This window comes from Leopardus geoffroyi, chromosome C2 (assembly GCF_018350155.1).
Source record: "Leopardus geoffroyi isolate Oge1 chromosome C2, O.geoffroyi_Oge1_pat1.0, whole genome shotgun sequence".
NCBI classification, from domain to species: Eukaryota; Metazoa; Chordata; class Mammalia; order Carnivora; family Felidae; genus Leopardus; species Leopardus geoffroyi.
Genome location: NC_059333.1, coordinates 121,234,205 through 121,257,951, shown reverse-complemented (window position 1 = coordinate 121,257,951; position 23,747 = coordinate 121,234,205). Strand labels below are relative to the sequence as shown.

Here is a 23,747-nt window from a genome sequence, read left to right as displayed (position 1 = left end):
CATGGAAAATAGGAACAAGGTACTTTTGTACAGACAGAAAAAAATGTAATGTAAAAGAATTCATACAGTTCTCACAAAACTCATTTAAGTCCTTCCATACATTCTCTAACGTTTTAGCAAGACAGATCACACTGTCCACACTTCGCCCTAATGCTACTATGCTGGAAAGCCAGGTTGTAGGGCAGCTTCTAATAGGGAACAATCACAGGGTGTATAACTTGAGATATAGGGGCAGAAGGAGATGTATGGAAACCGCCACTTTGAAACGTAATTAAGGGCCTGGACTTGGAAAACTCCCTAGGCGTGGATCCCAGCTCTGCCACTTACTGGGAAGTTTTGGGCCTCAATTTCTCTAACTGTAAAATGGGAATTATAAAATTACCAACCTCAGGGAATTGCTGTGTGGGTTGAGACAATATATGTACTACTTAGAACAGTGTTTGGTGTATGATGAGCACCTATGAATGTTTATTACTACCAAAGGGGTAGGGGAAGTCTCCCTTGCCTTTTTTGGACTGCTGTTGTGTATGAGTGCTATGTTTTGTGGGGTTTTTTTGGATGGAGAGTTTGGGGGAGATTTTATGAGTCTTGTTCATTCGACCTTCAGATGTTCTTAACTGGGTGGGATGAGTTCAGGTCAGGAGAAGACTGTTAGAATGGCATGCTTGCATTTGCTTGGGAGTCCGAATTAAACCTTGCTTTTTTGCGTGATGCAAACACAGAGCCTGTGCAGAAGGCAAATGAACCTAGGACAAAGAGATTCTCTACAGCTTAGGTCTTCTTGATACCCCCTGAGCACAGTGTTGGGCATGGGGCCTGAGCCCTGCCAAACAGACTAACATCCTGGGGATTAGACTGTCATTCACAGCCGGTGATGGTTGAGGCATCTGGAGACAGAGCTCTAAAGTGGCACATCATAATTTCCACTGTGGAGCTCCTTTAGAACTGCCTGGCACCTGTCCTTCCAGAGGCTTCTTGTTCAGCCCTCCCTTCCTCTTTGAGCCAGAGTGTTCCAGTGTGTTCCTTTTTGGGCAAATTTTGCCAGTCTTTGTTGCTTACAATGAAAATACCTTAGCTGGCACAAATACCAGGTAGGAAGATTAAATGTTTCCATCGTCAATAGGTAAGGGGATACAGGTGAAGCCAAGAGTCTTGGAAATCATAGAAAATTCCTTTTTAGAGAGTATGGCTGACAGTGAGACAATAAGTTGTTTTCTGAGGTGCATAAGGAGTGAATTATTGACCTATTTGAATGGAAAAAGAAAGAATCTTTGGGCTGGCCAGCATTGGCCCGCTCCGATTAGAAGATGTAGCATGCAGGCATCTTTGGAGATCACAGGGGTTATTTTTCATGTCAGAAGTAGCTATTACCAATAGGCAAAAAGACAAGCTTGCTTTATTTAAATAAGATGATCTTCATTGTGCTTCATGGTATAGTGCCAGGAACTAAAAATTTGTATTATAACTTCAACATTAGGACTGACTTTAAAAAAAAATATATATATATATATATATATATATATACATATATATATATATATATATATATATATATATATATATATATGCAATAAACTGAAGAACTGTAACACCCTTTTGTGGAAGGATTTAGAAATAATAGAATTAGTAAAGATATTAAGTGGATTTCTTTTTTAAAAAAAGGCTTTCAGAGGAGTGACATCTTTTGAATAAGATCACTCACCATCACTGTCACCAAGAGGTTAAAAGTAGAGTTTTTAAGTATTTATATTGTATTGTATCATTTTACCACCTTGAAATTTTTAATTAGAGAAGAAATAGAAGATACACCATTGCTCTCAAAAACTTAAAAATTTCAAGGTGATAAGGTGCTGTAATACAATATAGATACTAAGTCTGAGAAATTGGAGTTATCTGAGTACTCTGTGGGGAGACCACTAAGAATTTTCTTCCTTAGTGCAATTTTCATCTTTCTTTGCCTTTTCCTGTTTCAAGGTCCAGCTCAGATGGCACCTGCTCTGTAAAGTCTTCTTTGAAGACTAGAAGCCGTCAGAAGATTCTTCCTTTCCTACTTATTTCATTCTGGCTTGCATTGTGAATGACGTCTGCAGTGGGTGAGGGAGTCTCATGTGCTTGCCATTGCTGTCATCTGGGGTTTATTGGCTCCCTTACTAGATTGTAAATTCTTTGAGAGCCAGTTCCATATGTGAGTCACCAGTAGATTACCTCCAACATTTGGAACAACACCTAGCACCTTAGATGTTTCCAGTAAATGTGCTGAGATGCAATGAGGCCAAAGGAGAAATTTATGGTGGAATTTGAGCTCTGTTTGGAGGGCACATGAAGAATTGAATGTGAAAGAGTAGAGTTTCTTGGGACAGGAAAAGACATGAAGGAAAGTTATGGGACAATCAGGAAGAGGCCTTGGGAGAAAGAGGTCTTTCTCAGGGCAGATTGGGAAAGAAGAATTGTTAACAGGGAGGGATTGGAGTCTGGAGGCATAGTTTTACAGCCAAAAATTATTGAGGCTATATTCTGAAGAAGGAAATGGTAGTATTAAGTAACAACAACCAAAAAAAAAAAAAAAAAAAAAGAGAGAGAGAGAGAATTTAATTATGGAAGACATCAGCTTTTGGAATGGTTTCTTCTAGAATTTAAAAATAGAGAATAATTAGGCAGCTTGTATAATTTTGAATAGTGATATAGTGACATCTCATGGAATGATTGTAAACTGGAATCCAAAACAACAATAAAAGCAGCAAATAGATTTGATTTAAAAACCTGTTGTTTCTAATGTTCCTACTTAAAGTTTATTTCAGGCCACTTTCTTTCAGCATCTGTAACTACATTAGACCACTAATCATGTAAAAAAAAATGCTATTACAAGACAAGATGGAGGGATGCCTCACTGGCTCAGTCGGAAGAGCATGCAACTCTTGATCTCAGGGTCATGAGTTCGAGCCCCACACTTGGTGTAGAGATTACTTAAAAATAAATAAATAAACTTAAAAAAAAAAGACTAGATGGAGAGTTTTGGTTTTTTCATCTTCATTCATTCCTGAATTCCTGTCTGCCATATGTCTTCCTTGTTCCCTTTGTACTTTGGAAGGACATTACTGTGCCATGCAGCAAATTATAATGTGGGTCCCATTGAGGTTTAGATGAAGTACCCCTTTGGAAATTGAACTAACTTACAGGGTCTTGATACTTGGGGGTACCTGCTTTCAGTGAGCTGTTGGATAAACCTGCAAACATCTTAGATGTCTGTTTTTTTACTGTCAGGTGTTTGGTAAGTTGCTCTCCCCACCGCCCCGCACCCGCCCCGTTACCTGCACTGCATTAGTAATTTCCTGACTTTAATGATTTGTTGACTCTGAATGTTTTTTTTTACTGTAGCTGGATTGCCCTGCCCTGCCTCACAACAAAAAGGCCTGCCATTCCTCATAATATATTACTACTGAGTTTGTCATCTTTTTTAAAAAAAAATTTTAATGTTTATTCATTTTTTGAGAGAGATAGAGCACAAGTGGGGGAGCAGCAGAGAGAGAGGGAGACACAGAATCCAAAGCAGGCTCCAGGCTCTGAGCTGTCAGCACAGAACCCGATAGGGGGCTCAAACCCACGAACTGAGAGATCATGACCTGAGCCGAAGTCAGCAGCTTAACCAACTAAGCCACACAGGCGCCCCTGAGTTTTTCATCTTTACCTAGAAACGAATAAACAGAAATGGGAACGAGAATCTTTCTGGATAAAGGGAAGGATAAAAGGTGCAGAGAAGCCATAAGCCTGGAGGCCTTTAGGCTATAAATGTAATCTTCAATGCTGCTGATTGCTGTGGGAGCAACCATAATCTAACTTTTTTGTACTTCACTAATGCACTGAGCTTTCTGAGATCAGGTGTGGTGGTGGTGGTAAAATACAAATTATGACAAATACCAATGATTCTGTGATAGTGTTGAGTGGTGACAGATGGCAGCTACAGTTGTGGTGAGCACAGCACGACATATAGAGATGCTGAATCACTATGTTGTGCACCTGACACTAATGTAACATTGTGTGTCAACCAAACAACAACAACAACAACAACAAAAACCTTAAAACTATTGTGCTTCTTATCTACATGTAAACTTAGAAAATATAATTATGATTAATTTTCTTTCCCAGTTTGGAATGTTTAAATATTTTCTATTGTTTGAGGAATTGACGCCCCCCCCCCTTACATTTTCTTTTTGTAAACTATGTCTGTTATTACTCCTCATATATCAGTTTGGACTCTTGGTTGCAAGCAATAGAAACTTAGTTTAACTGGCTTTAAAGAAAAATTGTTTCAAGTAACTAAAGACATAAAGGCTTTAGCCCAGTGGGATTTAGCACTTAACTCTGCCCAGACAGGTTTTCTCTTCACCCACTGGCTCTGCTCTCTGCTATGTTGGTTTTGGCTTAATTCTCTGCTTCAGGTCTTCCCCTTCTGGAGGCAAGATTGATGTGACTGTTCTGGCCTATACTTCTTCATGAAAAACTGATCCAGGGGAGTTTGTGGGACTCTTATTACAGAAAGTTCCACAAAAGCTTTCTTAATATCTCATTGGCTCCAACTGTGTTACATGCCTATCCCTAAACCAAATCCCTACAGCAGAGAATATGATGTATTGATTGGCTTGGACCTGGAACTTCACTCAACTGTTATATGTGGATTATATGGAATGAGCGGAACCCCAAAACTAACATTGGTGCTGTTACCAGAAGAAGGGAAATGGTTACTGGAGAAGAAAACAAAACAAAACATTGGGAAATGATATTTGAAGTATTGATGGTATTGTAACATTATATGATAGCAGTTTGGGGAACATTACTATGGTGAATTTTCTCAGAGAGTCAGAGAAGTCCTAAAGTGGAGGTGGGAGTGGGGGAGAGTAGGTGGGATATAAATAATAAACAAGAAGGAAAAGATCCTGGGATGATGGGCAGATCCAGTTACCTGAGCTGGGAATCTGTGATTAGTGGGCTCCTGACCTGCTGGCTCCTCTTCTCTCAGAGAAGCTGACACTTAGAAATATCCCTTACTGGGAGCAGGGATGTGGTGAGTGGTGCAGAGCAGAGGTTGGGTTTTGACACATTAAGAGACAAAATGTGTTCTTCGGGCTTTTAGACTGAGCTAATGTTATGTGAGTGTTTCTAGAGAAACATAGTTCTACCAGGTTCCCTTGGGAGACCAAGTGAGGTCACATGGAATTAGGGAGGTGTAGAAGCAAAATTAATAGCCCAGAGTTTTAATCTGACACACATGGTGTTTTATAAAAGGATTCACATCGTTTGCAAAAACTGAAAATAAAATTTCACATAAAAATATGGATTTCTGGCTTTTCTTTAAAAATCAGATGTGGTGACCTTGGGCCTGATTCCTGTTGGCAGCAGTCCACTGTGGCTCAGCAGCGGCTTCCCCTTTCAGAACCCTGGCTGGCATCATGTACACATCAGGAAAAGGCTAAAGTCTAGGGAGTCAGATATAAGGGCCTCCGTCCTCCTCCAGGACTTCAGGAACCAGGAAGGCTTTTCATGGGCTGCTGGGCAGAAGTCTTGCTGAGCTTGGGGCCATGGGACAACATTGATCAGCAGGTCCCAAGAACTGATTCCCACTTGATAGACTGTAATTTCCTCAGCTTACAAGTTAGCTGTATTCACTTAATGTTGAACTTAGAGCTTGAGACTTCAGGAAGGTACTGGGGCCTGTCTTCCCCTTTCTTTCACATCCCCAAATGGTTCCAATCAGTTTTCTATGGATAGTCTTGGCCTAAACTTTGATCAGTAAACTCTACTTTATACCTTTTGTGTATACGTTTAATGCAATTTCCTCTTTCTCAACTGAAAAATTACTAAGCGTGGTTATGCACATGCACACGCATGCACAACCCCCTTCTAGCCTTCCTTCTCATATTGCTGCTCTATATACTGCTATTGCCTTGGCTGCAATTAGTCCAGAAACTTCCAACCTAGAATCACATAGTTTCAATGAGCTTGACAGTAAATAATATATAGTATTCAAAGAGGTCCCTTTAAATCTAGATTTAAACAGCAAACAAATTAGGGGACAATTCTAATTTGTTTATGAAAAGAGAAATAATCATAATATTCCTTTATATCATTTACCAAAAAATCAGTTTTAATTAAACTTAGGCATTTATAGTTGACCCCAATCAACATTATATTAAGCATAGTTCTAGAAGAAATTAATTCTTATTAATCTTTAAACCTTCATGCTTAGTTCAAATTGTATTTGCTGAATACTTGACTAAATGATTTTAAACTCTCTTACTATGGGCTACATATTGAGGCTTTTAAGTAAATGGATACAGAAAGGTCTTGGTGGCAACTTTAGCAGTCAATGAACGCTCAGGTCAGCACCAAACTCAGTGCCCAAATGTACAAATGCGCAGTAGTATTATCACTATAATTGTGGCTGGTCATGGAGATGACCATGGCAGTGGCTCATGCAGTAAGGCAGTGAGTGGGGAGAAGATGTAGGCAAGTCCTCTCTGTTCTCTGCTTTGCCCAGCAGATTTCCTTATTTAGACATCTGGTGTTTGCACAAGAGCATTGGCACTTAAAAGATTCATCCAGGGAAGAATTGAGGGTATTTACATACATACATGTGTATGTGTATATATATATATATATATATTTACTCCTTTGTAAAGGAATTTGGGGGAAATGGACAAAAATTATTTTTGAAAGATTTAGAAAAAACACCTGCTATATATAGCCAAGCGGGCTCAAAATTCTGAATACCATCTTTGTGCCCCTAATACTGGGTAGGGTGAACAGGTGCTTTGTAAGTTGTGAATAAATAATGAGTAAGTGGGTGAGTGAATGAAGAGAACCGGTTATTGAGGTATGGAGATTCTTTCAGTCTCTTCACTCACCTGTTGGTGACACATTTCGCACAGACAACTATTCTGCTTGGCACCTTTTTTACCTAGTACTCTCCCTGCTCTATGAAGAGAAATATTACCATTAGTGAATTTTAGTAAATTTTCCCCACATGCGTAACACATTAAGGCTATTGAAAACATAAAAATCAGAAAACCTGCATCTTTTACCTGTATAGAGCAAACAGTGAGTTTAGGAAGGTGAATGAGATTAACAAAATGTGACTATCACAAGGCAGTACATGATCAAGAATAAGTTAATGCATGTGAGCTGAATAACATATAAGAGCCAAGGTGAAAACAGGCTATGATGCTGATGCAGGTGGGAAGGAGGTAAGGATATGAGTGTGGCGGGCAGACCATGGAATGGAGAGTAGGGGGCAGAAGGCACATGAATTAGGTGGTGTGGGGACTGATGAAATGGTTAATCCTTGGAACTGAAGCAGAAAAAAGCCCCAACATTAAGATATCTGTATATTATTATTTTTTGTCATGTTTGTTTTTGTAGATTGCTAGGCTGTCCTTTAAAAAGAAGTCACAAATGAATTAGTTTGGAACTAAGTGTCACTGCCTCACAGATGTGTTATACCTGGCTTAACTCTTCATATTGGTGCTGATTATGGTCTCTACGATTGTGCAGGCACTTAGGCAAATTGGTTTTGCTTATCTGAGAATAAAGTTACATTTTTATAACAGTTACCCTTTTAAGACAGTTTGGGATTTTGCCAGTTTAGGCTTGTTGGCAATCCAGTTGATGACTTATCAGGAAAGTTTTCCAGCATAGCTGCCCCTTGTAAAATGAATAAAAAAAAAAAAATGGAGCTCAGTTCTTTCAGTGCAGAAGGATGCTCAGGAGAAATGTGAATTACATCATACCCATTTAATAGCTTTCTCTGTCCAAAGAGGGGTCAGGCTGGTGTGTAATATTTAATAAAGTCAGTGGTCTCCCAGTTCATATTTATATTAGAAAGTCAGTAGACATTCCAGTTAACTAGAGAAAATCTGATGAAGTAACAGTTTGGTAGGGAAAATGAATGTTTGCGTTTTGCAGAATGATGTTGCTCCCTGTTGTGAAATGTGGTTGAAAAAAGATTGCTGGAAATACAGAAAAATGAAAGTATTTTCCAGGTTTCCTTTAAACTAAAAAGGAAACTCTTCAGTCATATTTCTTAGCTGCTTATTTTTTTCATATAGTGACTTACTCTACTGACCTTGTGATCTTTAAACTTGTACTGGGGAGCTGAAAATAGAACATAGTAAGAAAAGTGAAACATTGCGGTGGGAGATAAGAGAAGTTTATGAAGAAGAGGGGGAGGATATAGGATGTCATAGTATTGCCCCTCCCTGAGATACTGCCATGCTCCAGAACCTCTGAGCCTAGGCACTTCTCCAGAGAATTGGAGGATTTTTTTTTTCCATAAAAAAGGACAGGCTTTTTCCATAAAAGTCAGGTATGAAAGAAATATTACATTTGTGTATGTTCTTTAAAGCAAATTTATTTTTTTAGATTAAATATAATTTATTGTCAAATTGGTTTCCGTACAACACCCAGTGTTCATCCCAATAGGTGTCCTCCTAAATGCCCATCACCCACTTTCCCTCTCCTCCACCTCCCCATCAACCCTCAGTTTGTTCTCATTTTGACTGTGATGGCTCATCCTGCCTGAGTCAGGCAAGTGCTTCTCAGGCACCTGGAATCTGCCCCTCAGCCTCTCTTGTCCTGGGGTCTTAAACAGAGCAGAGGCTCGCGGGAAGCTCTTCTGTCCTGGATCATCAGTCCCCAGTGTCTGCCTGGGAAATGCCCGTTACTCACAACAGTGCATTCCTTCAGCACGGATTCTCCTGCACCTTGTCTGCCCCTGTCTCTGCCACCCTTGTGGCCACAGTCTTCCTTGCCGGCATCTGCAGATTTTCCTGTTTGCCCATGGAGACAATTTCTCCCTCTCTCTGTCTTCCTTATCTAGTGGCTTCTCAGGGATTTCCTCCTCCTGCTGCCCCATTCCCAGAACACCCAGTAAACCCTGAGGAGGTTTGTGCTTCTACCCGAGGACTCGGAACCGCAGATTCCAGGCTGGGTTTGCTTTCTGTGCTGCCAGCGTGCCTCACAAGAGGTAGTTACTACTTTAGTTGAGGGGTGTGACTGGGGCGGGGGAGAAGAAACACAATTCTTCTTGGAGAAGAAACACAATTTGATATTTCAATAAATTATTCTTCTACAATAATATTAACTGTTTTGACTGTTCAAGATTGAAGTACTTGGAAAAATGTTTCCCCATGTCCTGAGGGACTTTGGGAAATTTTCTCCTGTTCAAAACATATTCTTGTATTACCTTTATTATTTTATTTACGTATTTTTTTTTTTTTACTATCTGAACTTAAAAGTTAAAAAATTATCTCGTGAATTATTTAAAACAAAACAATTCTTAAAGTAGGTACAGAGTATAACCAGTATCCATATACTGAATGCTCAGATTGAACAGATGTTAAATTTTGCCATAATTGCTTCAAATTTCTCTTAAAAAAATGTAGTGGATCCAGTGCCAGCTCCCAGCTGTGCCCCTTTCCTACTTCTCCATAGACAACCACTATTCTGAATTTGTCGCATCATTCCCATGTGTTTTTAAGTTTTACTATATATGTTTGGCAACATATGTAGTACATACATGTGTTTTTATAATTCACAATAATTGGTACATATACCGTATGTATCTCTTAGCACTTTGCTTTTTCCAGTTAACTGTGTTTTTGAGAAACGGGTGTAGTTCATTTATTTTGCTGATGTATAAATAGTCTAATAATGTATTCATCTGTTAGTCTAAAGAAAACAGACATTTGCCCTTAAAATATAAATTTGCCCTTAAGGGGCGCCTGGGTGGCTTAGTCAATTAAGCATCCGAGTCTTGGTTTCAGCTCAGGTCATGATCTCTCGGTTTGTGAGTTCAAGCCCTATGTTGGGCTCCTCACTGTCAGTGCGGAGCCTGCTTGGGACTCTCTCTCTCCCTCTCTCTCTGACCCTTCCCTGCTGTGCACGCTCTCTCTCTCAAAATAAACTTAAAAAAAATTCCCTCATATCCTTAAAAAAAGTTTTGCCCTTAAAATATAAATCTGATGAGCACTGTAAGGGTTTATCAGTCACCTATACTTCAGTGTGAAGTGGTCATCAGTCTTTTCTTTAAAACTACCTGTGATGCTTGCAGTGAGAGAATAGGGATGCTAATTGAACTACATGTAGATTTTAAGGGTTTGGAGGCATTAGAAACAGATTTGATGTTGATTCTCTCTCTCTCTCTCTCTCTCTCTCTCTCTCCCCCTCCCTCCCTCTCTCTCTTTAAACCTTCCTTAGGTACCTGTGCAGCCCTCTAATTTACATTTAAGGGAGGACACTTGTTCAATCAATAGAAGAACAGATCAATACATAGTAAGCTCATGTATGACATTAGCATAGCTCCAGGCCCATTGAAAGCCCTCAGTAAATATTTGCCATTATTTTTTATATTACTAGAGAAGGGGGAAGTAAGGAAAAAAAGGGAATTTTGGAGGATAGATTAGGGGGCAGGCTGCCTCCTCTGTGTCAACGGCTACCTCAAGAACTCAGGATCTCAGGTGACCAGGGCTAGGGCCACGGGGGGGTGGGGGGGGTGCCGGGTTGGGGAGAGAAAACAGAATAGCCCAGAAACCAAAAGGTGCCAGTGAAAACAGGTTTGGTCCCTCACAGTTGGGATCTTTACAGTTGGTAGAAAGGTTTCAGAATCTTCTTGGTCTCAAGGGCTGTTCTTAATGCCTTTTCGCCGAAACTGTTCTGGATCCTGGGGTTTTAGATCCTATAAATTATAAATGGCTGCTTAGACTAATTTTGGTAAAGTTTTTAAAAAATTTTTGTAATTTTTTTTTTTTTTTTAATTTTTGAGGGTGGGGAGGGGCAGAGAGAGGGAGAGAAGGAGACACAGAATCGGAAGCAGGCTCCGGGCTCTGAGCTGTCAGCACAGAGCTAGCTGTGGGACTTGAACCCAACAAACTGTGAGATCATGACCTGAGCCAAAGTCGGACACTCAACTGACTGAGCCACCCGGGTGCCCCAATTTTGGTAAAGCTTTTAGAGGTTCATGGAAGTTAGAAATTTGAGGGAGGATAAAAGATCAGATTCCATTTCATCTAATTGGGAGGTTCATTTTTAGAATATACTTCCTTAACTTTCTAAATATATACTTTGTTATGTCAGGATACCCTTGAGGATTAGGAGCGGGGGAGAAAGGCTTTAATTGGTGAAAGAAAGTTTTTTAAATTATATGGACTAAAAAAACAAAGCGGAGAAGGAAAGCAGTTTTGGAATTACTGAAGAAAAAATGGCACATAACAAAATCTATGGGAAGATACAGCTGTCTATAGAATTCAACATAACCTGCCCCGTTGGTGAGTCTCTGGTCAGTGATCCTGGCTGCCTTTGGGCTGCATCTTTCAAGATGACTCTGAAATACTGTGCTCTTCTGAGCTGTCTCAGGCATACAGGTAGGACTCCTTCCATGCCAGGTGTTTGGAAGCTGGTTAAATGCTGTGTTCCTCATTTCTAAAACTGCAAAGTGAATTCTAGTAACTGCCTTCTGGAGGGTTTCAGGACTGGCAAATGATGTACCTGATAAATATGAGTCGATCTAGCAAGAATTCTTCCTCCAAAACTTTACAAAGAATTTTACAAAGGCAGCTTTCTTTTAAAATGCAAATTTTTATTTCACAAATATATAATATATACTTTATATATTATTACATAAATTAATGTGTATTATTATTCAAATATATATTTATGTGTTTATATGGCTTGTGACCACATTATATTTGGGAGAATGCAGAGTACACGGACCTAGAGACAAGAATGAAACACAGTTTGGTTCGATGACAGCTTAGTGATGAAGCAATGAGTTACTCACTTTCACACCTTGAAAAAGTTACTCATGACTATTTAATTTATTTAAAAATTAAATAGGGGCACCTGGGTGGCTCAGTCGGTTAAGCGTTGGACCTCAGCTTAGGTCATGATCTCACGGTGTATGGGTTGGGTTCGAGCCCCGTGTCAGGCTCTGTGCTCACAGCTCAGAGCCTGGATCCTGCTTTGGATTCTGTGTCTCCCTCTCACTCTGCTCCTACCCCACTCATGCTGTGTCTCTCTTTCTCAAAAATAAATAAACATTCAAAAAAATTAAAAATTAAATAGTGGGAAATGGTATATTTTTTAAAACCCGAAGATTTAATTATACTTTAATTAGAACCAGGCCCCAGAGGGGCGCCTGGGTGGCGCAGTCGGTTAAGCGTCCGACTTCAGCCAGGTCACGATCTCGGCGTCCGTGAGTTCGAGCCCCGCGTCGGGCTCTGGGCTGATGGCTCAGAGCCTGGAGCCTGCTTCCCATTCTGTGTCTCCCTCTCTCTCTGCCCCTGCCCCGTTCATGCTCTGTCTCTCTCTGTCCCCCCAAAAAAAAAAAAAAAAAAAAAAAAGAACCAGGCCCCAGAGTAACTGTAAGATACAGAAATTTGGGGAAGAACCCCCCCAAATTCCTAAGCAAGTATGTATACAAGTGACAAATGAGCCGTAACACTCTTCGAGGACTTCACACAATTTAAAACGATTTTTAACTGATCAGTGAAAATGTTAATGTATAAATTATTTGAAAAATTATGTGCTTACTTTATTCTTTTTGTGGACATTATTCATGTCTTAACATTTTGCTTCCTGACCACTTCCTTTACATTTATAAATGCTACCCTTCTCTCAAACTTGAAATGTTTATTTTACTGAAGGAGCGGGGTACAATGTAAATGAAAATTGTACAGGCTACTGGGAAACATGTATGCCCTGTGTAAGGACAAGGCGTAAAAGACAGGCATTCCTTCCATTCCTTCCCTCTGTGGACTCTCTTATTGTCTGGCCCACCTATGCTGGGAAATAGTGTTATGGGGTATCTGTTCCTATTTGTTCCTTGTCAGGCAGACTTCTCAGGTGATTTCTTCTAGAGATTTTACTGCCTGTGTATTCTGTATTGCTTAGATAAATGTTTTCAAAGGGCTAATGTTCTTTTTATAACATTGTTTTTTCTAGCTTTAAAGACCTGAAGGTAGTCTTTTCTTCGAAGATGGAAAACAGTACCACTACCATTTCTCGGGAAGAGCTGGAAGAGCTACAGGAAGCATTTAATAAAATAGGTATGCTTGAGAAAAACTAAATACGACATTGCTATTCTGCTTGATGTCAGACTTCCAGGAATGGAATACCCTCTATTGGTTTTACTGCCACCCATTTACCCCTAGCTTTATCCTGTTTCTCCCTCCCCCACCCCCCTATCTAGGTTTCACTGGATTCTTTCTTTCTGAAAGATAAATTAAGACTGGCTTGAATTTCTAAGAGAATTGGACTTTGAATTCTTTGATAATTTCTTTGCTGAGAGTAATCCAGGTTAATGAATGACAGTGTAACTGAATACGTTTAACATGATATCCTCATTACAGAAAGAAAATATAGAAACACTTCCTTGTTTATAAACTGAACTCTGGCCTTCACGTTTGTTGCTAACAGTAACACTTTCTGACTTCGCGCAGAACATTTTAAAATCTGAATATTGTTTTTAAAGGCTGTGTGTCTTATTTTTCTTCTTTCACTTTTTAAAGCCATTCAGTGTTTTGTCTTTATGACATTATCATTTGATGGCTTTGTATTTTTCTTCCCGAAAAAATTCCCTCATACTCTTTTGGATCACAATTCTTCTGCACTTGTGCTCCTAGGAAACCTGTGGCAAACAAGAAGATAAATATCTTTTGCTCTAGTCTGCAAATGCATGCAAGTGAAAGGCGAGCCCAGTGAAAGGATCTTGGGATGGTGACACCACCAATCCTGCTCCTCCCATAGTAGGCTCCTTCTCTGGTACAGAGGAGCAGTCTGTGGGGCACCTGGGTGGCTCAGTTGGTTAAGCATCTGACTTCAGCTCAGGTCATGATCTCTCCGTCCGTGAGTTTGAGCCCTGTGCCAGGCTCTGTGCTGACAGCTCACATTCAGATTCTGTGTCTCTCCCTCTTTCTCTCTACCCCTTTCCCACTTGCACTCTTTCTCACTCTCAAAAATAAATAAACGTTAAAAAAAAAAAAAGACAGTCTGTGAGAAACGGTCAGATAATAGACTGGGGTGGACATATCATGATCACAATTGATCTTGTGCCTAGATTTCTCACAAACCTAGTGAATCATGACTAAAATTCATGTAAATGAGATGTGACAGAATTTTAGAGACCAATATAAAGAGAAAAGAAAGATTGAAGTTTGAAAAAGAAAGCCTCTCCAGAAAGAAAAAAGTAAAGCTGTCAGGAAGCTCACAACTTACACATCATTGCTATGAAGTGAAGTGAGTTGTACAAATCTGTGGACCCTTCCACTTCTCCCTGCACAGCCATCCCCAGAGTAACTCAAACTTTCCGAATACAGTCTGCAGGGTGGCTGAATTAGGCTCATAGTGAATGCCTTAATCTTGTTTTTTTGTTTTTGTTTTTGTTTTTTGTTTTTTTGAGGACAATATATTTGTCATTAGAGCATTGCATGAATATGGTATGGCCTCTAAAAGATTATTTTTAATAATAAATTTTATAGAGTATTATATGCAGTGCCCAGAGTCTTTTCAAGACAAAAATTAGGCAATTATTAGGACATTCTGCTCATTTTGAGTGTTGAAACAGAGGAAATAATAAAAATGTATCCCTGGTCTGCTATTGGTGTTATTTTATAGGTGCAGTTTGGTAGCTTGAATAAAAGTGCTGCCTAGGTCTTGGTAGAAATGAATGAATTAGTAATCTCTTCTTTGTTTAGTACATGAACTTTACTCTTTATGACTCATGGACATATAATCCTGCAATATTTATTTAATGATATTTTGAATAAATAATTCACTGATGGAACAAATCTGACAGCCAGATAATTTACTCTGTATGAAGGTAGTGCTAACACTAGCATAATATGTACTAGCTTTATTGACCAGATAAATTGTTCCTTAAGAACCTACTATTCCCTCTGATAATTTGTACGAAACAACCTTTCCCAGAGGCAGAGGGACATGCCCATCCAACTTTACTAGATGGGATATTTTGGGGTCTTTAGGGAGAGATGAGAGGTGAAAATATTTGTCTTTTTTTCTTTTTTTTTCCTTTGTAAGTTATGGTAAAATAGACATAAAATTTACTATTTTAAGAATTTTTAAGTGTCCAGTTCAGTGGCATTAAGTACATTCATGTTGTTATGCAACCATACCACTATCTCTATCTTTAGAACTCTTTCATTTTCCTAAACTGAAACTCTCTACCCAATAAATACCAACCCCCCATCGTGAATAACATTCTATTTTATGTCTGTACCACATTTTGTGTATCCGTTCATCTGTTGAAGGACATCTTGAGTTGTTTCTACCTTTTTGCTACTGTAAATAACGTTGCTATGAACAACATTTGTCTATCTCAAAATATAGGAAACAATTCTGAACTTGTACTAAATAATGATATTTTGCTCTAACTTCGAAGAAAGTGATATTTTTATTCCAATGTCCAGTAGTTTAGCTTATTAGCTGACTTTTGAGATTATAGCAGTATTTTGGTTATTGGTAGATTCTATTTTAGAAACTTTCCACTTGTTCTGCACACTATTAAGTCTAAAAGTTTTTGTCTTTGTAATTAATTGAGTGTAGTGAGGACAGCTCTTTTACTGAAAGGAAAAAGTAAAATACAGGAAACACAGCAACTGTTACCAGATGAACGAAGAAAGCCTATATAACAAGGTGGATCCAGGCAACTAATCAGACAGTCCAAAGCCATGTTGCCAACTCTGGGCAGAAGTGTTTTGTGTTGGCTTTGTTCTGTGTCAAGAAGTGTTACCTAGTCTCTAGGGAAAACCCAGGGAAGGGCATCTCAGTGATAACGTGAAAACACCTGGAAACCCTTCCAAGAGTCCAAATATAGGTGTGAAATTATTTCTTGAACACTTGATGGAAAAACGCCATCAAACATGATTCGGCCTACATAATGGTATCATAAATACATAATGAAGAAGCAATGAATTATTAACAAATGAAACAGAAGTGCCACCAAGTGAAATGTAGAACAGAGATACCTTATGTGTATTTAATATGATGCACATATTTTATAGAGAATGTGGGGCCTGCAGATCCATTTTGTAAATTCTGTGAGGTTAAAGTCTGGATGGGTATTCTGCTAAACTTGAGTTTTTCATCTGTCAGAGCATTGTTCAAACTGTGCACTTAAAATACACATGGTAGTCCTAAACCTATGGGGATAAAGTCCATTTACTATGAATATTTTGATAAAGTGTATAGACTCCCTTGTACAGTTCAGGTGCAGGAGAAAAGGTTACTGCCACTTGTGAGACAAACCTGAAAGGTTCTACCTGCCTGTGAATCTCCCATGAGGCCTTCAGGGTGCACACCTTGAATAAAGAGTGCAAATGAGGGGCGCCTGGGTGGCGCAGTCGGTTAAGCGTCCGACTTCAGCCAGGTCACAATCTCGCGGTCCGGGAGTTCGAGCCCCGCGTCAGGCTCTGGGCTGATGGCTCAGAGCCTGGAGCCTGTTTCCGATTCTGTGTCTCCCTCTCTCTCTGCCCCTCCCCCGTTCATGCTCTGTCTCTCTCTGTCCCAAAAATAAATAAACGTTGAAAAAAAAAAAAGTGCAAATGAGATTTGACAATTCATAATTTATCTTTACAGATATTGACAACAGTGGGTATGTTAGTGACTATGAACTACAGGACCTGTTTAAGGAAGCAAGCCTTCCTCTGCCTGGCTACAAGGTGCGCGAGATTGTGGAGAAAATTCTATCAGTGGCTGACAACAACAAAGATGGCAAAATCAGTTTTGAAGAGTTTGTGTCAGTAAGTAATATAATTTTCTGGTTACTGATCTTTTTGCTTTGAGAAGAGTTTTAGTAATGTCATTGCTCTCTGGTCAAATCTGGCTTCAGAGACCAGAAAAAACACTGCTTTAAAATGACGAGTAGGATGACAACAACAATAGTGTCCACAAATAATTCATAAAACAGAGGGAAAAAAAATTCTCAAGTTGTTGGAAGTCAGATTTAAATAGTAATAGCTCATGTGCTAGTAAGACTACAGTTGAGTTCAGTGCTTATTGACTATCTGTGTGTATAGAATGTTTTAATGTCTCAGTACTTGGTCTTGAGAAATGGAATATTTTTGTGTGTGACTGAAGTAGCTAAGGTATGGAAGCTGTTCCTCCTGGAAACTGGTTATTTCCTTATGCTAAGTGATATCTTTAGTTTCAGCAAATGCCGCCAGGTAAATCCCAATGCTGGCTATGATAACATGGTGTCATTATTAAAAAGTACCTCAAGGCTCAGGGAACCGAACAAGATGAAAAATAATACATGACTCAACTGACAAAAGAAAAGTAGATTGTAGCACTGAATATTGAATATCTTGTGTTTCAAAAGTTCAGGCCAAGAGAGATGGCCACACTGCCATTGCCAGCCAGCAGTTGAGTGAGCTGCCACACCCTTCCACCACCACCACCGCCATGACTGTATTTTTGATATGAAAATATAACCATTAATGTAACTGATTAAATATTTGTGAAATGTGAACCGTCTGGTTTTGCATCCTTTGTTCACTAAGCAAAGATTTGAGCTCCTTTCTTGCTAGGTTCTGCTAGGCACTGTGTGTGAATAATGCAATGAACAAAAAGAGAGATGATCCCTGCCTTCAGGGACTTTACATGTGGGGAAGCAGAGTCACACAAATGGCTAAAAGAGATCTATCATAATTGCTATGGCAGAGCAGTATGGGTCCCTTGAGAGTTCATAGTAGAAGGAGCTGAACTTGCTGGTGAGGCTAGAGATCCCAGGGATGCAGAGAACGTGTCAGAAACTATGAAGACTGAGCTGAGATCTGAAGTAAGATGTTAAACAGGTAAAAGGGGTTGAGTGGGAAAAATGAATGATGTGCGAGACAGGCTGGCTTCAGGGTTGGTGGATACTCTCAAGCACTTGGAAACAAGTTGAGCGTGGATGGGGGGAGATGGTGAAGGTAAGGAATGCAGCTAGAGAAATAAGTTGGGGTCAGGTCATGCAGGATCTTGTAGGATTTTCATTTTTATCGTAAGTACAATAGGAAGCCAGTGAGGTAGGAGGAAGAGAGTGTGACGTGACATGATCAGATGCGAAATTTTAAAAACTCACTCTGGAGTCACCTGCATGGCCCAGTTAGTTAAGCACCTGACTCTTGATCTCTGCTCAGGTCATAATTTCACAGTTCATGAGATGGAGCCCTGCGTCGGGCTCCACACTGTTGGCACAGAGCCTGCTTGGGATTCTCTCTCTTTCCTTCTCTCCACCCTTCCCCCCACGCATGCCCTCCCCCACCCCAAATGAATAAACTTTAAAAAAAAATTTTTAATTAAAAAACAAAAAACCCAAAAATACTTCACTCCAGTTGCTGCTTAGAGTACTGATTAAATTCAGTCTGGCCAGTCACAAGAGTGATTGGGAGAGGGTGTTTGTCCAAGCTACGTTATTTCCTGTGACATCTGACTTATTTATTTTAACATGTATGCATTTGCAATGTTCAGACAAGCAAATATCTTCACTAAAGCATTTAAAAATCTTCATCATGTCGTTAGTTATTCTTTAGTTTTCAATACAAAAGATCATGGCAAGTGTAGGAGAATAATTTCAGTGCATTCAATTTAAGCTTAATAATAACAAAGTTTCTTTTAGTCCTTGCAGTGCAAACATTTGTACATTTTGTGTTATGGGTAAAATGACATGAGTGCTGTCTATGCACACAGGCAATAAGGGTGAGAATCCCAGATGAGGATTTATTTTGATGTCATTCCAAATAAATAAAGAAGTCTAAATAACTTGTAATTCTTCATGTTGAAAGGTTTTTTATGATGATTTGACCAAGGCTCAATTTTACTTATATTCCATTCCAGCTGATGCAAGAGTTAAAAAGCAAAGACATCAGTAAGACGTTCCGCAAAATAATTAACAAGAGGGAAGGGATTACTGCTATTGGAGGAACATCATCCATTTCCAGTGAGGGCACACAGCATTCTTATTCAGGTAACTTCCAACTCTAAGTTTGATCTTTCATTCATTGACTCATTCACTGAGTCTGGTATTTCATCAAATCTAAGATGCCGTTCATTGTAATTCACACCATTGTTTTATGTACCATTGAAAGAAAATCAGACTAATGTGCCATCAAATTTGGCATGCCTCTCAGTTTCAGAGCTGTCAGGATGAAAAATTGTAGAATCACTGAAATCAGTGGGTCCCTACTATGTGTCAAGCACAGCACACAGCACACAGCAAAGAGATTAGAAAGAACAAAATAGAAATTGTTTACATTTCGGCCTTGACTGTGTTCAGTCATGACCTCTGAATGGATTTTTCATCTTGACTGGTGAACTGAGTTTGCTTTTAGGCCTGATCTGAGAATTTATGGAGAGGTTTATTGCAAGGACGTTTCCCTTCCATTTTCCAGGACCTGAGATTCCTGATTATCAAGCAACTGGGTGACTAGAGAGCACAGTACCTGATTTGCTGAATCTGATAGAATCACTGGATTGTTGCCCGGTGGGAAATCCAGAGTCACATTAACTCTTAAGATGATATGTCTTACCCCATGTTAAACTTACTTCTCATGGTCGAAATGTCTGAGAACCTTTGGCCCAGTTCCTTTTGTTCATAGGAGTATAATTCGAACTGTGCTTTTTAAATTATTAACAAAAACTCACTGTAACTTTTCCCCCTTTTCCTTTGAGATCTGAATCTGTTAATTGTCCTCTTGATTGTTTTCCTTTCTAACTGGATTTTTCTATAGCAATATACTCACACTTTTCCCACCCATTGTAATTTTTTTCTATCCTTTTCCCACTAGAGAAGTGTGGTTAAAGTCAGTGGCCTGTAAATGCTGTGTCTATTTTTTGATAGGGATTCAGTCCTTAATTCCATTTCTACCTACGCATTCTAATGAAAATGTTGTCAAATTTTAAAATATTTTAAAAGATCTTTTTACTGAGATATAATATGCATTTAGCAAAGTGCTGTAATCTTACCGGTACAGCTCAGTGAATATTTGCATGTGTAAACATCCATGTAACTGCCACCAGATCAAGAGAACACATTTCATCACTTTCACTGGTTCCTTCATGCCTCGAACAGGAACTGTTTCTCCCCAGAGGAAACCACCTTTCTGATGTCTGTCACCATATATATATTTTTCTCATTTATTGTGGTATAAGAGGCACATAGTAAGAGCATACAGTGTACTATTTTTAAGTATATGGCTTGATGGTTGATGATTTTTTTTTTTTTACATAGGAATATGTACATGTGTAAACGATTACCCATGTAAATATTACCTAGAACTAGGTATGGAGTATTTAGTAGCTTTTAAAAAAGAGCAGCTTTATTGAGATATAATTGAGATGCTATGAAATTCACCCTTTAAAAGTGTATAGTTCAGGGGCGCCTGGGTGGCTCAGTCGATTGAATGTCTGTGCAGGCAGTGCAGAGCCTGCGTGGGATTCTCCTCGCTCCCTGCCCCTCCCCCACCCACTCTCTCTCTCCCTCTCTCAAAATAAATAAACATTTAAAAAAGAAAGTGTACAGTTCATTAGTTCTTAGCACATTCACAGAGTTGAACAGTCATCACCACTGTCTAATTTGAGAACACTTTCATTACCCCAAGGAGAAACCCCATACTCATTAGCAGTCCCTCCCAATTCCTCCTTCCCCTAGCCTCTGGCAGCCATTACTCTAGTTTCTATTTCTGTAGATTTGCCTATTGTGGAAATTTCATGTAAATGAAATCATACAGCAGTGGCCTTTCACTTGAGAGTTGACAGGCTCCTTCACTGGCATAATATTTTCAAGGATCACCCATGTTGTGACATACATTATACGGCATTTTTTTATTGCTGTACAATATTTTGGTTTTTGGATGATATCACAGTTTGTTCTCTTGTCTGTTGATAGACGTTCAGGTTGTCTCGGCTGTTATGAATAATGCTGTATGAACATTTGTATACACATTTTTGTGTGGACATATGCTTTAACTTATCTTAATACCTAAGAGTGGAATTGCTAGGTCTTTTGGTAACTCTGTGTTTAACATTTTTAAAAGCTACCAAACTGTTCTACAAAGTTGCCGCACCATTTTGCATTCCGACTAGCAATGTATGAAAAGTTCCAATTCTTCACATTCTCACCGACACTTGTGATTGTCCATTTTGCTTAGTATAGCCATCCTAGTATTTGTGAAACAGTTTCTCAATCCCAATTCCTATACCTGGAACATCTTTCCTTTCCCTGCCCATCTTAAAAATCCATCTTTCAAACTGTACCTTCTCCATAAAGCCTTTTCTTGACCACCCCAACTGGAAGTGATTCTTTCTTTCTTTAAATTCTCTAAAACATTGCTTATATCTCTCTTGTGGTGTATTTATATCCCTTATGTTGTATTTCTTTGTATATCTTTATCATAAAGATACAAAGTTACCACAACTGGAACTAAAATGGAAGGTACCATATCCCATTGATGTTTAAATCCCTAGATTCTAAGTCTCTGAGGAGGTATGTATGGTGAAGCAAGAAGATAATCTTAAAAGGCAGATTATGATATGTACAAAAGAGAAATATTAGTAACTGCGTCTGTGTGTGTGTGTGTGTGTATGTGTGTGTGTGTGTGTGTGTGTGTGTGTGTGTGTGTGTGAGTGATGGATAACATTTTGGGAGTGCCTGCCAAATATGCCCTTAGGAAAATTACCTAATTCTAGGAATTGGGGAAGGTCAAGTCACCATATGCTACTCCGTGATAGAAATGGGAATTATGGGGCACCTGAGTGGCTCAGTTGGTTAAGCAGCTGACTCTTGATTTCAGCTTGGGTCATGATCATGGTCTGTGGGATTGAGTCCCACCTTGGGCTCTGCACTGACATTGCGGAGCCTGCTTGGGATTCTCTCTCTCCCTCTCACTCTCCCTCTCTATTCTTGTTCTTGTCTCAAAATAAACAAACCTTAAAAAAAAGGGAACTATTTTCTTTGAAGATTTATGTTGTTAAATGATTTTTATATTTACAGAGTAATAATAAAGCAGTAGAACATTTTTCTTTTAAGTTTTCTTCCTATTCTTCCCACTGCTTAGCTCAACAATATTTTCTGTCTAAAGATCAGTGTACCCACAGAAGAAATGATATGTTGAGAAGTTGAGGATGCAGGTGACTGAGAATCCTCATATCTAGACTTGCATCAGCTTTCTTATAGTAGGAATTCCACAGAAATGGAGCTGTTTAATTCATTCAAATAACTCTTGATTGAAATTAGTATTTCTGTTATAAGCCCCAGATCACAACTCTGTACATTTTGGTGGGGGTTGTGGAGTTTATTGTTGTGGAAATTTGTTTCTTGTATTTTTAACCCTGGTGTGTGTGTGTGTGTGTGTGTGTGTGTGTGTGTGTGTGTGTGTAATCTGACCTCTGAGAGTCAGCTTCTGATTCATTAGCTTTCAGGAGCAATATGTTTTAGTAAAGATTTTAGAATCAAATAGAATATTTATTGTGCTCATTTAAGCTATATATCTTCCTGTCCCCTAATATATCAGATGAAACAGTGGAATGAATTCCCCTTTCTCTTTAAGCCCTTATGCCCTCTTAAACCCTTTAGTATTTTAGTAGAGTTTTAATAATAAGCATTTATTATCTTTGAACAGAAGTTTAAAAGTATGTTTTTGTAGTATGGTTAATTTTGTGCAGTGAGGTTTGCTAACTAAGATTTTCTGTTTCCAGAGGAAGAAAAAGTGGCTTTTGTTAACTGGATAAACAAAGCTCTGGAGGATGACCCTGACTGTAAACATCTCCTACCCATGAATCCTCATGATGGCAGTCTTTTCAAATCACTTGCGGATGGCATCCTTCTTTGGTGAGTCAAACTTTAGGTTCAGGGAGATATGTTCTTTCTGTCTCCATTGATGAGCATTCCATGAAAACTACAGTTCTGCGAACAAGTGTGTAGGTATTAAAGAATTCATATTACATAGAAAATTAAGTACCAAAGCGTCCCCACATTTTTCTTCAAAAGCAATGTCTTCTTTTTCTGGTGACTTTTCCATCTATTTCCTTAATGATCCCAGGAAAACTTTGAGTTATTCCTCCCATGTATTTAAAAACATTCACAGGGGGCACCTGGGTGGCTCAGTTGGTTAAGCATCCAGCCTTGGCTCAGGTCATGATCTTGTAGTTCACGGGTTCTGCCCCATGTGGGGCTCTGCGCTGACAGCTCAGAGCCCGGAGCCTGCTTTGGATTCTCTGTCTCCCTCGCTCTCTGCCCCTCCCCCATTCATACTCTGTCTCTTTCTCTCTCAAAACTAAACATTAAAAATAAAATAAAATAAAAACGTTCAAAGGGTTTTTTTTTTTTCACTTTCAATAAGGGAGTATTGACTGGGACAGGGACATGAGGACATGTAAAAGAAAGATCTCATTTGTGCTTAAATGAAATTAATGTTTTAAATCAATCTTGTCATATCCTTGGCTCTTTGCACTATGTTTCTGCTCACTAGGCTGTAAACTCTCTCAGAGCATTTCTTTGTCTCTGTTGTGTGTACTGTAACTATAGTTCCAGCATAATTCTTTGTACAAAGCAGGTGTCTTTTTTTTCGAGTTTATAAAAATAGAGAAAACTTACAAAGAAGAGAATAAGTATCACAGATATTCTTATTACCCATAATTATCTATCATTAATACTCTGGCATATTTCTTTCAGTCTTTTTTCTGTGTTTTTACTTAAAAAGAAA

General features: G+C 39.0%; 1 protein-coding gene across 4 annotated transcripts in view; it reads left to right on the top strand.

Annotated features, from left to right (window-relative positions):
- The window catches only part of PLS1 (plastin 1), a 112,248-nt gene that overhangs the window by 56,153 nt on the left and 32,348 nt on the right, over positions 1-23,747 (top strand). For 3 of the 4 annotated variants that reach the window (XM_045503414.1, XM_045503413.1, XM_045503412.1), the window contains 4 exons: positions 12,991-13,094; positions 16,642-16,805; positions 18,883-19,012; positions 22,741-22,873. In XM_045503414.1, coding sequence (XP_045359370.1) covers positions 13,025-13,094; positions 16,642-16,805; positions 18,883-19,012; positions 22,741-22,873 — 497 coding nt within the window. In that variant the 5' untranslated portion in view covers positions 12,991-13,024. Of the gene's footprint in view, positions 1-8,991; positions 9,017-12,990; positions 13,095-16,641; positions 16,806-18,882; positions 19,013-22,740; positions 22,874-23,747 lie in introns of those variants that run through there. The other variant, XM_045503415.1, reaches the window with a different exon arrangement.